Source organism: Pterocles gutturalis, unplaced genomic scaffold (genome assembly GCF_000699245.1).
Source record: "Pterocles gutturalis isolate BGI_N339 unplaced genomic scaffold, ASM69924v1 scaffold23341, whole genome shotgun sequence".
NCBI classification, from domain to species: domain Eukaryota; kingdom Metazoa; phylum Chordata; class Aves; order Pterocliformes; family Pteroclidae; genus Pterocles; species Pterocles gutturalis.
The window spans coordinates 25,617-41,077 of NW_010103679.1; the positions used below are offsets into that span (position 1 = coordinate 25,617).

Genomic DNA, 15,461 nt, shown 5'->3' on the forward strand with positions numbered 1-15,461 from the left:
AATGTGTGTGTATATACATTCACATCACCTCTGAACGTGGCTGACTTGGGAACCTTTGGCAGCCTTGCAAAATACTGTGAAAAAACCCGGTGGTATTTTTGGGTTTATGACTGCCACTGACAGATGCAGTCCCACAATAGTTAAGTAGTTTAAAATGTTTAATTCTTGCAGCCCCAGGAGACTTAAACAGTTAAATACTCTTTGTCATGTAACAAGCACAAGTTACACTTATAAGCATCATTTGTACTAACATCTGGGGGCATGAAGTAGCTTTTTAAAATATAAACTTCCTGAAAAGGCATATTTGTAATTTGGAGAAGCTGATGTCTTGCAACAGAGGGTTTCCCCACTCCTCTGCCTGACTGGGAAGGTGCTCTACATGAATTCGCCATTAAAAACCTATCAGAACTAGTGTTTTGTAATGTTACTTGGTTAGGATTTGTTTTCATCCATACGGTTTAATTAAGTGGGGAAAAAAAATGTTGCACTGTATGTCTATCCCACTGGGTATCTGCTCTGTTTGCTGTCTCGGTAGGTCTTCTATACAGCTTTGTAAAAGTGAAAGCAAAGAGATAATATTTTCAGAAAGTTAGTTGATGGAATTAAAATCAATTTCAGGTGTTCAGATACAAGAGAAATATGGGGCAAAAGTAGGACTGCCCCAAGAAAGCAGTATATAAGGTCATGTCAGTGGTCAGAATTGTCTTTCCGTTCCAAGCAGGGTCTCCACTTCTCTGTGTAGCTGCTTTTGGTGTGAAGCTTGGTTGGACTTCTGTGGTTGGTGTGTGTTAATCAAAGAGGATATGAGCCATTTTAACTTGTAATTTTGCTGACTTGGTTGCCAGATCAAATGAAAATACTAAGGTTTGAATAGTGCAAGCATAGCTATGCGTTTTCTTGCAGAAAGTTTATGTAATGACATTTGTTAGCAGCTGGCGTACCAGACGGACGTCTGTCACTGAGAAATTAAGTTGTTTCACACAGCACTAAATTACACTTTGGAGCTGGCTTGGACTGCTAGAAAATTATTTTTAAAATTAGATTGGGAGCTCCTTTTATTATATGAGCTGAAATACTGCTGTCATCGTTTGTGTACAACACTTTTTCCTACAAATCTTCATCTGCACTTCTGCATGTATGTCTCTGTATATTTCTTTCTGTATCCTATTGGCTTTGAGTTACTTTCATGATGAGCAGAACTAGCAGTGTCCTGTATTTCTTAATTCTCTAGTCATTGGTATTAATTCAAACCCCACTATGCAGTCTGGGAGCAAGATGTTCATCTTAGGTAATAACTGTATACAATAATGTTTATGCATGGTACATTTATGCTCCCTGCAATGAGACATACATAGAAGATAATTAGTGTTTAGTCCAAATCAAAGATGTAGTACTGACATCTGTCAAAGCACGTATGCCTGGGTTGTTTCTTTTAATATGCACTCTCTGTATTTTTTTTTCCTTTCTAGTATTAGGAGCCTATGTTAATGTTAATTCCATCCTGTGTAAATTATCATTTAAGCAATTTAAATTTTGTAGCAAGAAGATAAGGCTGTTGTTTTCCTGCCTTAGTTCAAGGATAGCCCTGAAAAAAATGGGAAATTAAGATCATTCTGGCCCTTAATAAAGATCAGGATCTATGGAAATCAAGTCACTGAATTATTATTTCTAAGCAGGAAAAATGGTATTTTCTGACTAGGACTTTGAGATGACTCAAATTGTTTTCTCTAACAAGGTTGTACTACAACTTATTTGATAGTGGAAATATAATAATATTTCCTTTATTTAAAGCTTTGTATATACATGCTGAGATGATTTTTGTGTTCCCTGTCTTTAAAGATCACAAAACTTTCTGTTCTGATGTAACAGCCACTTATTATTTTCATTGCTAATTGTTAGTTCCTGCTGTCTAGAGCATGTTTGGAGAAAGAAATGTACTGTTAAGATGCTGCAGTACCCATGAGCAATTTTACAATGTGATCTGCAATGAAAACACATTAACAGGGAGGTCAGAAGCTGGGTTTCCTGAAAAAAAATCATAATGGAGATAGTGACATGGTTTAGTCAAAACAAGATGCTACTTAGTGATTCATCCACCAATAAGTACAATATAATGATGTATTTATAGTGAGCAGAATGTTCTAACAATAAAACTAATGTGAATCATTTGCTAATTTCAGGGCTTGTAATGCAGTTTTTACGGCATTAGACCATTGTCAGGAAGCTATAGAAATAACCAGTGAAGATCATGTCATTCAGGTAGGGGGGGAAAAAGTTAACTACTTTGTAGAAGTTGGAGAGAGGAACCCCAAAGAGATCTTTGTCAGTATTTTCTGTTCTGTTTCAGTATTTTAGTTTTGTTGCCCATTAGAAAGCCCTGTGCAATGAACTGCCTTATTTCTGGATGCTGCACATTGACACCTGCTGAATTTTTAAGACTTTTCCTTCAGTAACTTTGTTTAGATTATAATTTTCAGTAAAGTAACGTTGCTTATGTTAAAACCAGCATGAAATCTGTAGCAGAAATAGATAACCTGTATGGTAAAGAGTTTTGTTCTCTTTCTGTGCCTTCTGATAACAGCTTACATATCATATCCTGTGTTGAACTCCTTACTTGAATAAAATATTTCACCATTACATAGTATTTTTGTATGAAAAACACTGAATTGTAGGGATATGTGGTTATGACTTTAGATGTATAACTTGTAACACTTTGATAGTTATATGTGAGTAATTATCTTTTTCATATTACCCTAAAGTACTTTTGTTTTGGCAGTATGTTAATCCAGCCTTTGAACGGATGATGGGGTATCATAAGGGAGAGCTTATTGGCAAGGAACTTGCTGAACTACCAAAAAGCGATAAAAACTGTGCGGATCTCTTAGACACTATCAACACATTTATTAAAAAAGGAAAGGTAAGCAAATAAAATAAACTCATGCAAAATCGCTTTAGATTTCTATTCTGCTTTATTTTTAATGCTGTACGTTTAAGAACACAAGATGTAGTTTTCATAAATGCACATGCGAGACCAGAATACTGCTCCTCAGATGTCTTAAGAGCACAACAGCCCATGCCTCAGACAAGAGACTACAGATTTCTTTAGCTTTGCTTTTAGGATCTGACTGAACTCCTCTACTGATCTGTTGGCTTAAGACCCATATAAGAATGTTTTCTGTGTTTCTGTTTTGCTTAGAATCCATGGAGCTTTTGTTAGTTGGAACATAACAATTTGTCCCTCAGTCAGTCTCTCGGGTGCCTGCGTCATCCAACCAAAAGGTTTAACTGTTCTGTCATAACTGCAGAGCCTTCATTGACTGCGTGCTTTAAGCACCATGTGGCATAATCAGTTGTGACGAAAATACATCACCACCCAGTGGGGTTTGTTTGTCTAACTAGAGTTAGAATGTCTGAAGTGCACTGTAGACTCCTTTTGTGGTGGTGATGGGCCAAAAACCCCATACATATTCCTGGCCATATGTTCCCCTAATACATGCAACACTCTATTATCCCATCTCCCATGGGCTGAAAAAGTACCTCTCACCCTTGCCTGTCTCACTCTCTGAAAAGAATCATGGAGTGAGAATAGGCTGTTGGTTACCTGAGGTTAGGTGGAGAACTGCCTTAGGTCAAGGGCTTCTGAAATTTAGCATACACATTGCTTGACACCTGACAACTTCAAAGCTGAAAGGTGCTCAGCAGAGAGTTTGGTTCTGCTGCTCCCAAGGGAGATATTTGCTGGATATGTTTCAGACAGCACTGCTTTTGGTGGTACCTGGCAAGCATGTTTGTAACCCCTCAAAGCAAATGATTCCTAAAGTTCTTTGCAAAAATTGTGTACTGTCTCACAAGAGAAATGTATTTATACCACCCCTACATTAGCAAATGCCTGTATTAATAAATTTTACACTGTTTTTAAAAAATACAACCATGAAATAATATGTAATTATTTACTATGTAAGGACTACGTAATAACAAATGAATATTTGACTGCAAGCCACGTATTCTTCGATGCCGTCTCTGTTGTGTTTGCTTAGGAATGGCAAGGAGTTTACTATGCAAGAAGAAAGTCAGGAGACAGTATCCAGCAGCATATGAAGATAACACCTGTGATCAGTCCAGGAGGGTAACTAACTTGTCCAGAAAAATTGCTTTCTGGTTTTTAGGGCCTTCTCTCTGCTTTCCCTATCTGTAAGTTTGACATGAACCTCCATGTGTTTAGTAGCGGGGTGATGATACAACTGCTGACTTCAAGGAATGTGGAAAGAATAAGCAAAGTTGAAAAGGTCGTGTTCTTTGCAGATGTTTGTCCATTTTGGTGTTGTCATATGCTGGCTAAAAGAACTGTAAAGTCATAACAATTAATAGTGTTACTGCTGTAGCTACCTGCAAGTTGATGTTTAGATTCATGTTAACATGCATTTATTTATGAAGTTATTCTACAGTATCCATACTGTTACCTGGTCAGCTGGACTGATCAGCAGCTGGGCCATCCCCTTGTTTGTGTCTGTGCTGTATGTGTTTGCACCTTTGCAGTGTAGTATGGGCACGTTGCCAAATTCTTCTCCCTGATGTGCAGGTGAATTCCTGCAGGAGCAAAAAGATCAGGTGTCCTAGGATTAAAAAAGCTGTAATGCTGAAGGAGTGCTTTCTGCCCAGTTGTCTGTTTGGTGTTGGGTTTGGTATCTTGTTCCACGAGGGCGTGGAGACCTTTGCTTTAGAAAATGGCAGTGTATCATTTCACTTCTCTCTTTTCCATTTGATATGGTAACAAGTGATTATTTCTGTTGTTAGGAAAATAAGACACTTTGTGTCCTTCAGAAGGCTGCATTGTACCAATGAAAACAACAAACAGGTATTGTAGTTCTTTAATGTCATAATTTTCATTGCTTTCAGTAAACTGATACAGTTTACTGTATATTTTTCCAAGAGGATGTGGTCTGTACTGTCAACGAGATTCTCAGTGACTGTTGGAGCAAGCAAGAAAACTTTGTTATTTGCATGGGCTATTCTCCTTTTGTAGGACTGCTGAGTAGAGAAAAAACAGCTTTAATGCTCTATAGCATGGATGTGACAGCCGAGTCCATGGTACTGCTGAGCAACATAGACCATAGTCCAAAGGGAGTTCTAGAGCTTTTTGTGGAGCTGCTCTTGCCAGTCTGATCTGGTGTACTGATGTCCAATAATGGCCTATGCTCACCTGTCACAAGGTTTGCCAATGTGTGGTTGGCAAACTTGAATGAAGTGTAGCCTTCGTGCAGGACCCGAGACATGGCATCCTCCTCAGAATCTATGTTGTGGAGGGGTATAATCCAAGCCATAACCCCAGTAAACCAGCAGCAGCAGCTGGTCCTGGTCTATGCAGTCCAGGCACATACCCACCCAAGCAGGTGGATAAAGCTGGTGGCATGGGGAGCTGTTTGCTGTCATCTGCTCCTGGTTCTCTCCCTCTGAAATGGTCTGAAGCAAATGATTGTATCACATGCTTTGCCTCAAAAATACTCTAGTACATGGCCTGTAAAGAAGTTTGGGCTTTTGTGAGCAAGGGAGTGAAATCTATCTTTAGCCTGTGATCTGTAGGGTTGAGATAGAAAGTGAGGAGTGTAGGAAGTAGCTGGTAACATTTTAGACTGAAGATGTGCTTGGGAAACCTGACTGCCTTCTTTACAGGAGGGATTATGTATCTTGTTTTATTTAGAATTTTCATGTGCATTTTTCCATGATGTGGGTAAAGACTCTTGTGCATACAAGATATTTAGAAAGTGACTACTATTTCTAGTTGCACCTTCTTCAGTATAAAAATACTGAATATTGACACGTTATTCGAAAACTTTTACTATTGGAAGCAGTCCGTAGGTGGTACTCTGTGAAATGTGATGGTTGAAATCATCCCCCTTGCACAAGTTTTTGTGGGGCTTGGTAGTAACAAGTCAAGGGAGAAATCTGCACAACATTTGGAAGAACTTTGAAGGTCTGTCACAGAAAAACAATGCTCAAAATATTTTAAACTGACGTTCTCTACAGTAGCAGGATGTTTTAAAGTGCTCAGGCTAGAGTGCAAGAGGGTTTTGTAATAGAAGCAGTGCTGAAGTTACATATATTTCTTTTTAATTCAATATCTAAACCTCATAATTTTTATTGTTTCATTTGTAGCTACTTTGATGTTGATTTGAAAGTTGAGATACAATTTGACATTTTTTTCTATAATGTATACGCAGCTGAAAGTCTGGAACAAGGAAGTATACAGGTGATACATTCAGTGAAAGATAATCCATTAAAAAAAATACCAAAATTACTTGAGCCATCTGTAAAAAGCAGCAGGAGGAATATAGATATAAGTCCTTTTCTTTTCTGTTTTTCATTGGCCCATTCACTGGGCTGCATAAGCCATAAGCCATAAGCTTGGAAACAAATTTTAGTTAGAGATTTGTGTCCAAGACCACACTCATACTCTCTGTATAGCAGCACTGTTGGAAAGCACCATCAATTCACATTTTTTAGTATTGGTTCATAAGCAGTTATTGGTAGCTAATGCACTAATGGGACAAGCTATAGGTCTGGGGAGCTTTGCACTTTTGGTGAATCCAGGGAATATGGCCTTTGAAGGGTTCTCCACAGATGTAGAGATGTACCATAAAGATTAAAGAGCCTAACAGAAAGCATGGTCTGTGGAGAATTAAGGTCCATTGGGGAAAAAACAACGTGCATCCAACAGAAATAGGTAATTATTCTGTTTCACCTCTGTGGTGGAAATATCTCCTGCCTGTAGTAGAGCACCAGGTGCTCTCACATTCCATCAAAGATTCAAACAGTGTCTTGAAATTTGGGGGTTTTGGGGTGTGTTTTTCGGTTTTGGTTTGCATTTTTTTTTCTTTTTTTTTCATTTTAGATGGGCAGTCATATAGGAATATCTCTATGATATTCATAAGACTTGTTAGAGTTATTTTTGTAGCAATACTAATGTGAAGATATCAGTTCTGATCAACATTTGGACACTGGAGTTTTCCTAAAAATCCATGCCTGAATACTTGAAGCAGTAGAAATTTACCCTACCCTAAAAAAAATACTAAGTTTATTTTCAAGTCAAAGATAATTCTTTATGGAAAGATAAAAGGAATTCAAACAAGCTATTTATTTAGTTACAGGGCAGTAAAAGCTGTCATGATTCAAATTTTGATGCAAATGTCTAATGGTTCACTGCATCAACATAATTATAAATGGCTTGATCTCAGCATTTAGACATTGTATACAGACTTAGAAACATCCTTACATCGTTATGTGTTGTTTTACCTTAAAAAATATAGATATGTGGTTTGTCTTTACCGACAGCCTCCATAAGGGATATGATTAGAGATCACTGTGTAGGAACCTTCATGGATTCCTGTGCCAGATTGATCACATACAAAAATTAAGCATGTTAGATTTATGCACAGAAAAAAAAATACATCTGAGAATGTAGTAAGTATTCTTACAGTGAAGATTTATGAATGGGGATTGACTTTCATGTGACTATTCCCTTTTTCTGAAGCCTAGGTAATGATTAATGTTGCCTTTGTCAATTTGAGACTTGGCAGGATAGAGTCGTGTGTTTGCACGTTCATGAATTAAGAGGTGGTGTTACTCCTCTTGAGAACATATTGTCCCAAGATTAACCATGTAACTGCCCTCATAACTTACCTTATGTGGCTCTTTCAGGTCATGCTGCAGAAGAGGTAAGAGAAGTATTCAGAACTGAAATGCAGTCTGCTTCAGTTTTTTTTAGTAGAGCACTTAGAGGACTGTGTCAATGTCTTCTGCCAGTTGTGCAGTAGACAGAGGTATATCCATGGGCTCTGAGAGCAGCTCCAGTTTGGGACATTCTGATGAGCAGTTCAGATGCCTTGTGTCACTGTACTGTATCTGATGAGCTTCCTCGATCTTACTGTGTTTGGACAAGATGATCTATCTGAGAGTTCCTGCATGATTACCGGAGAGGTGTGTAAGTTTTTTAAATCAGTTTTCTGGAGGAAGAGTTGTTCCTTACACTCCCTCGAATGAGATTTATATTGAGTATAAATGCAGGATTTCCCTTTCCCTGTTTTTTTTTTCTTCTTTACAAAAAGCTACTCATGAATTTTGGTGAGTTTTTTTTTCCTTTCCATTCTCTTCTGTTTCCCTTTCACCTTCTTCCCCTCCTCACCCCAACAGCAAAAAGAAAAAATTATGGAAGAGGTGCAAGAACGATGGAAAAGAGAATTTGTATAATTCCTTTCCTTTCTTTCCTGAATAATCCCTGTTAAGGACCCTGCAGCATGCACTGTCACAAACTGATATAGATGGTAAGAGCACATGAGTGCAACCTTGCCGTATTCTACTTTCAATTCACAAGTTGCAACCATGGACTTCATGCTTCCATGCAATCTGGTGCTTTGCTATAGGCCGGTGATGAATTCGTTTGGGGGAACCAATCACCATAGTTTAGATGACAGAACTGGACTCCTAAATGTGCTGTGTAAGTGCATTGTCAGTTACTGAAGTTCACTCATCTGAAGTAGAGGATATGTATACCTTCTTTAGTGATTACAGTAAAAAAAACTAATGCATTATTTTTATTCTTTTTCAGTGTCTCTGTTACCTATACCCAAACACATCATGTGCTAATTCTAGAGGAGAGACTTGAGGAATTGAAAGTTCTGCTCTGTTTCTTTCTATTAACAGCAAAATACTTTCTTGTAACCACATAATAAAGGAACAGAGTGAAGTGATTAACAGATATTAAACTATCACGTAATGGACAGGCTGTGCTTTTGTTTCTGATCAGGATGGAAAAGCAGAGGAGCATTTAGTCTGTGTTACTGTAGACCAAGCAATAGGTATAAACTTTAAGATGATGGAAGTATCCTATTTAAATTATAAGAAAGACTGAAATTTCTATTGGTGGAGCTACCCGATATGTTTCAGAAGCACAAAGAGTTAAGATTTTGTGTTTAACTTTTTCATTAATGAGAATGATTAAAAATTACTTGGAAATAAATAAAGTTCTGATGAATTGACACCTATCTCTGCCCTTCATTTGCTGGATAGTGGTTTTTGTAACTGAAGTCTGGTTTACGAGTGAACCATGAAAGGATGCACGCAAAATTAGCTTAGATAGTACTAAGAAAATGGTTTTTAAAATACCATACAAAGGGCAATATTTAACATTTTAGGATTTTTTTTCTCTTCTTGTATTACATTCCTGGAATCTTTCAGGTATGCAGTTTGCACTTAAAACACTATCTAAAAATGAATGTCAGTTCTCTCGCAGAAACAGGTATTAAACAGAAACTTGGTACGTAAAAGCACTGTTGTATCTGTGATTTCCTGCATTGCGTATCTGTTTACTTTCATATTATTTCTCTACATCTAATTACACCTAAAGAACAGTCTTTGCCAAAAAGCTTTTTTTAAAATAACTGAACAGAAAATGCTGGATAAGGACAGTGTTGAATGTAGCCCTTTTAAAGTCTTTTTGTGTTCTTTTTCCTTATATATGTATAATTTACTCTTGGTGCACCTTCAGCTCTACAAGAGTCACCGTGATCAGAAGTACACAGGAGACAATTCTCAGTCAGGTTAGAATACCATCATTTACCTTTATATAACTCTGTGTTTAAGGTCGTGGATAGGTTCTTTGCTGGTATGAAATGCTGTCTCTTCCCTCTGTCAAGTCGGTGGTCAGAGCAGATGGCCAACGACGGATACCAGCTGCTCTGATGTCACACCACAAATTGGATTTGTAACCATCATTAATAACTCTGTCTCCTCTGTGGAGCTCTTGCTGTGTACTGGGAGTTAAGATGCGTTGCAACGCACAACCCTTGCCCTCTCTCTTAGGCTGGTTAGCTTACTTGCAGACAGCACACTCAAGCTCTCAGTAACTTCTGCAGATAGCTTTTGACTAAAGGTGTGGAGTATAAGGGGATAATCTCTTCTTCCTATGCTGCGTAATGTTTGGAGTAACTCTTTTCCCTGAAGAAGGAGGCACTAAAAACCAATTTTAAGCCCGTGATTCTAGTAATCTCAGCCCGATGCAGCACTGCTGCCTTCTGAGTGAACAGGATCTCATGGCACATGTTCTGGCACATGAGCCCTTCCCACTATGAAACACTGGACAACATTGCTGTGCAGTGTCAGGCTGCTTCTGATTTTCATGTGGGAGGAGGATATAACATACCAAGAGCATGGGAAGTGACTGCTTGACATCTACTTTTTCAAGTAGTATAAGAATATGTACAAGCATTGGAGAGCTTTGTGATGCCAAATAATAATGAGCAGGGGGAGAAGAGACAATATGTGTGATTTACTGCTCTCATTACTATTGCTGCCATCAGAACTGATCCACGGTGTGTTAAACTGCTTGCTCCTGTGTCCCTGTAATAAATACGGTTTTTCTTTCTCACTTTCTTTCCTGCAAACAGGAAGGTGAGAACACCCATGAATTAAGCTGAAGAACACTTGTTACTAGTTAACGCGTTGCTACTTGCTTACTAATGTGTTTTACAGGTTATGTGGGGCATTAGGTTTGCTCATTATTGCGACAGATTTCAGCAAGACTGGGAAGCCACATCACATGAAACCATGTTGATGACTGCAGTGCAGTAAAAGCAGGCAACCTTAGAGCCATGTGTATGCGATGTAGGTTATCCTTCCCTGTGGTCCATGGTTGTCCTCCAAAAATAAATTCCCAGAGCCATGGGCATGTACCAGTATGTGATGAGGGTAGAAAAATAACCCATGTGTATCATGCTGTTTGCAATGGTGTGATTTGTAACAAATCTGGATGAGGAGACATTCCACTCACCAAGTGAAGGAAAATTTTTTATTTAAGCATTTGAATATTTTCATCTAAAATTGGACTGTGGCACAGAGTAGCTTTTATGCACCTGTGACTCTCTGGGTGGCAATAGCAAAGTTTACAGCTTGCTAGTTGGTATTTAAAACAAGGAGAGTTCTCTGCTCCTTCCAGTCACAGCTATGTTTATCTGTAAATGTTTGCTCCCACTCAAGTACCTTATGTTAAATTCCTCCAAATGTTAATGCAGGAAATGGGTTTGGAAGAGGAGTCCTATCAAATAAATAAATAAAGTAATTTAGCATGCCCTACTCTCCAGTGTCAGCAGAGGAAAATGCTTTCAGTCTCTCCAGCCTGGACTACAACAAAATAAGACCTCAGCTGTCTTGTAAATCCGTGGTAAAGAAAAGAATTAAGACAGAAACTGTATTTCAGTAATTTTTAGATGGATATATTTTTAATTCTGGAGAATTGTATACTAACATTTTGCTAAAGACAAGCTTCCTATATCCTCTCTTGTAACATGGTTGTGCAAATTGGTCCTTATGTTGAGAACATCAACTTTATGATATTTCTGATTCTTCACATGGTGGTTATCTCATTTTGAAAGCTTATGGAGGTCTCTGATCTTTGAGTGGCATTTCAGATGCTCTTGGCATATGTACTCTAGAGACTCTTGCAGAGGTGAACAGATGCACGGTTGCTGTTTTTAAACATAAGGGAGAGTGCAGACCATAATGGTTTGGAGAAATATGAAATTTTACTGATTTTTTTTTTTCTTTTTGAGGCTCTTTCTAGGCATTTCGTCCAGCTTTTGCATTAGTCTGGAGGTGATAATTTCTCTAGCTTTAGCAAATGGCAGTTTCAAGAATGACAGCCTGGTGCGTGGTTAACTTTCACAGCAACTGAATTGAGTGTTTATAATAATTCTCAGTATGCTGGATTTTTCTTAAACACAGGGTACAACAATTATTGCAATTAAAAGCAAAAGCTGTCTGAGTCTGAACTGTGCTTGCACTGGAAGAGTCTAGACTGAGGCAGGATTTTTCTCACTTGGCTAAATTTCTAAGCAGTTAAACTCGGGCTTGTTCAGTAGTCGGTGGAGAGCAAAAGGGACTTGCAGGAGGGGTTCAACCCACCCGCCTGAGACATCTCTCCTAAAGCAGGGCCTTTGACAACTACCTTGCACAAGGACAGCCTGAAAGACTGCTGATTTTAGGCAGCTAAATTTAGGTGAAGCAAGTCCCATGTTCCATAAGGCGTCTTGACTTCCTTGTGAAACATCTTTGCAGGTGTTGTTGTACAAGTTGCTATAAATTGATAGACACTGAGTCCCTTGTTCTGATATGCAGAAATTACAATATTTCCCCCACTTATGTGGTATTGTTAAAATCATTTAATTAAATGTTCAGAATTTTAGGTGGAGGAGACTCTGTAGAGGTCCTACTTGATGCATTTTTAAATCTTTTGTTTTGTATTCATAGAATCCCATTCTTTCAAATGCAAGAACAGAAGGAAAGACTCAATTGATGTTAAGTCAATAACATCTCAAAGCAGTGATGGTAAGAGAATAAACTGTCAAGAAGGACATTATAAATTAATAACAGACTTGCCCTAGGCAATGACAATGCTGAATGAAAGAGGAACCAGATAGATTCACAGCTGCTTAAACAGTGTCCAGTTTTTTATAAGTGCTGTAGAATCTCTTTATTCTGATTTGCAAAACAGTGCTCCAGCACCACTACAATGCATGCAGCGCCCGATGCCTTCACAGAGAGTAGGAGTGACTGTGCCACGGGATGGGGGCAGCCTGATAAAAGGGTGCCTGTTGAAGTGTTAGTTCCACCTCTCTTAGAAAGCTGATGCTTGTGCTCCCAAAATGAGATTTCATTTTCATTAGTGTGGGACATGAGGGATCTATTGGTGCTGGTTACTTGAGAGCCATGCTTCTGCTCCTGATCCCATTTGTGACTGCTTGCTGGAGCTGGGACAGTCCCAGCAGAGATCTCTCTCTGCCCTAGTCTGTAGTGACAGAAGGACAGCTTATGGGGAGCAGGAACGGGTTTCATTAGAGCAGCTGTGTCACTGAGATGAGGAACATGAACACACATACTCTCACAGGAGGAGCCATGTCTGACAGAGATCCACTGCAAACAAAGGGAGAGAGGTAGGTATTGGGTGTGAAGTACAACGTAGCTTAAATATAGCTTCATTTCAGTATAGCTGAAGTGACGGATGGACAGAAAAACTGACAGCAGATGTGAGGGGTGGCTGCAAAGGAGGTAGATAACAGTGCAAGAAGTGAAACAGTAAAGCAAGAACTTGCAGGAGGGGACATAAAGGAGAAATAGAGGGGGGATACAGGAGAAATAGGAGATGAGGCTGGATTCTGTCATGCTGTTTGCCAGTGACAGCCTTCTGCACTTTTTAAATGATGTAGTCAGATTTACACTTTGTGGCATGTAAACAGTGCTCTCTTTATTGACAGGTCCAAGTTTACAGACCCGACGGTACTCTTCCATGGCAAGGATCCACTCAATGACAATAGAAGCTCCTATCACAAAGGTGAGTCCGCCTTTTCCACAATCTCAGTTTGGAGTTGCTCTCATAGGGAAGTATGTAGTTTGTGGCAGGACAGCCAGGGGTTTCCTGCACCTTGTATTTGACAGAATAATTTAAATCATCTTCTTTTTCTTACCACTTCCTCATTCCAAATCCTGGTCATAAGGAATATTAAAAACAGGAAAAGAGTGTCCTTGCTAGTTGCACTGCTTGTGGTAGGAAGGGGACCCTGCTCTGTTGGGCTGTGCCTGTGTCAGAGGACATGTGCTTCCAGTCTCACCTTTGCTTTTACCATTGATATTTATACGATAGCATGCAGAAGAGGAAGCACCTGCACCATATTCTGTCCCCCGACTTTCCTGCAGTCTTTTCTTCACTATCTGTGTTATACAAACTCTGCTGTCACAAGCCAGCTGCACAATCACTTGTCCTGCAAACTGGCATGACTGTCATCTCCCACCCTCAGACCATTTTTCCCTTTCTTCCCATCGTATGTTCCTATCACCAAGGTCTTTACTTCCCAGCACCACTGTGCCTGTGGAAGAAGCTGGCTCCTTCCCTTTTCCTTCTCCCCAAGCATAACCACAGGGAGCCCTGTAGTGCCCCTGCAGCAGCTTCTGGTTGCTGGAGAAGTCAGCACTGGGGCTTTCTCCAGAGGAGACTAGACTCAGAGGAGTCCTAGCAGTGTCAGGAGCGGTCCGTGGTGCTGCTGTGTCATTACTGCATTCCCAGATTGCAGCTGAGACACAAGGTGGGAGGCAAAGAAGAGCCATCCTCTTCCCCACAGCCCAGCTGTTCCTGCTCTCTGCCCTTTTTTCACATTGAGAAAACTTAAGGCTTTACAGCCAATATCAGGGTATCTGACTCACATCTAGGAGTCTGTTTTGCCTTTTCCTCTAGGGACTGAATGATTGCTTCTGAGCAGCCCTGGCTGTGCTGAAGGACTGGGGCATGGCTAGTTTTTGGTCTGGCCACCTGCAACTATTTCAGATATTTCAAACCCTTTTGCTTTCACTTCCCAGGAGTTTGCCAGTTACAAATAGCAGACAGGTACCAGGGAATTTGAGCACAAACCTGCATTTTCAGAGTTGTACTTGAAGGGCTGAGGGAATTACCTATCATTTGCTAAATGGGAAGTAGCTTAATCGAGCCAAGAATAAAGATTTTGTAACAAGAAAAGACAAAAGTGCCATTCACTCTTCCTCACGTGCCTCCTTAATCTGCTTTCAGGTTATTAACATTATCAATGCTGCCCAGGAAAACAGTCCCATCACAGTAGCAGAGGCCTTGGACAGAGTTCTGGAAATCCTGCGGACAACAGAACTTTACTCCCCTCAGCTAGGTACCAAAGATGAAGATCCTCACACAAGTGATCTTGTTGGAGGTCTGATGACTGTGAGTGAAATTAGTGAAGTTGAAATTACTGCTACCAGTATCCTACATCACAGTTCAGTGCTCTGCTGTGCTAAAATTTCACAGGCAGTGGGAAGGGGACTTGGAATTCATCACCATTTCACGTAACTATTTTGGCCTCTCTCCTAACAGGCACCAAATGTAGTAAGATACGGCCACGTCTCAGTCCATTGGGTGCATTCATCCTTATACATAAGTGAACGTGGTTGCCACTAGAAGTTCTGTCATCCAATCTGATTTGTCTCAAGAAGATACTTTTTAGAAATCCTAGAAGCTTAAACAGGATTAGAGAGATTGCTCTACAGCTGGTCCTGACTTTGGTCCTGTAACAGCACTGTCTGCCAACCACAGACCACCTAGATTTCATAATGGTTTACCTAAATTTTTTAACATCCGCTGAGCTAATCCATGTCAAAATAATATAAGGAAAATGAAAAATAAATCATAGTGGTTAATTTGAAGGATTAAATCCTGCAGGTGCCAACGAAGGGGTCAAGGAGGGCAATCCACTGTAGTTAATAATACCCCTTCTGGAGATCTCATACTAATGTTCCTTGGATCCTTTCATGTCTGTTTTGAAAGACCTTAAAACAAGGATGGTGCTTATAGTGCTACAATAGGAGCAATGCTTTTAGTACCCAGGAGTAGAATCATAGAATTATTAAGGTTGGAA

General features: G+C 39.6%; 1 protein-coding gene across 1 annotated transcript in view; it reads left to right on the plus strand.

The window, feature by feature from the left end:
* Positions 1–14,770, plus strand: part of LOC104471459 (high affinity cAMP-specific and IBMX-insensitive 3',5'-cyclic phosphodiesterase 8B-like) — a gene marked incomplete at its 3' end in the record, with an annotated part of 31,427 nt that extends 16,657 nt beyond the window's left edge. Inside the window, exons 6-13 of the mRNA XM_010086806.1 lie at positions 2,181–2,259; positions 2,777–2,917; positions 4,038–4,126; positions 4,795–4,855; positions 9,542–9,593; positions 12,298–12,375; positions 13,302–13,378; positions 14,606–14,770. Coding sequence (XP_010085108.1) covers positions 2,181–2,259; positions 2,777–2,917; positions 4,038–4,126; positions 4,795–4,855; positions 9,542–9,593; positions 12,298–12,375; positions 13,302–13,378; positions 14,606–14,770 — 742 coding nt within the window. The remainder of the gene's footprint in view (positions 1–2,180; positions 2,260–2,776; positions 2,918–4,037; positions 4,127–4,794; positions 4,856–9,541; positions 9,594–12,297; positions 12,376–13,301; positions 13,379–14,605) is intronic.
* Between the last annotated feature and the right edge of the window lie 691 nt (positions 14,771–15,461).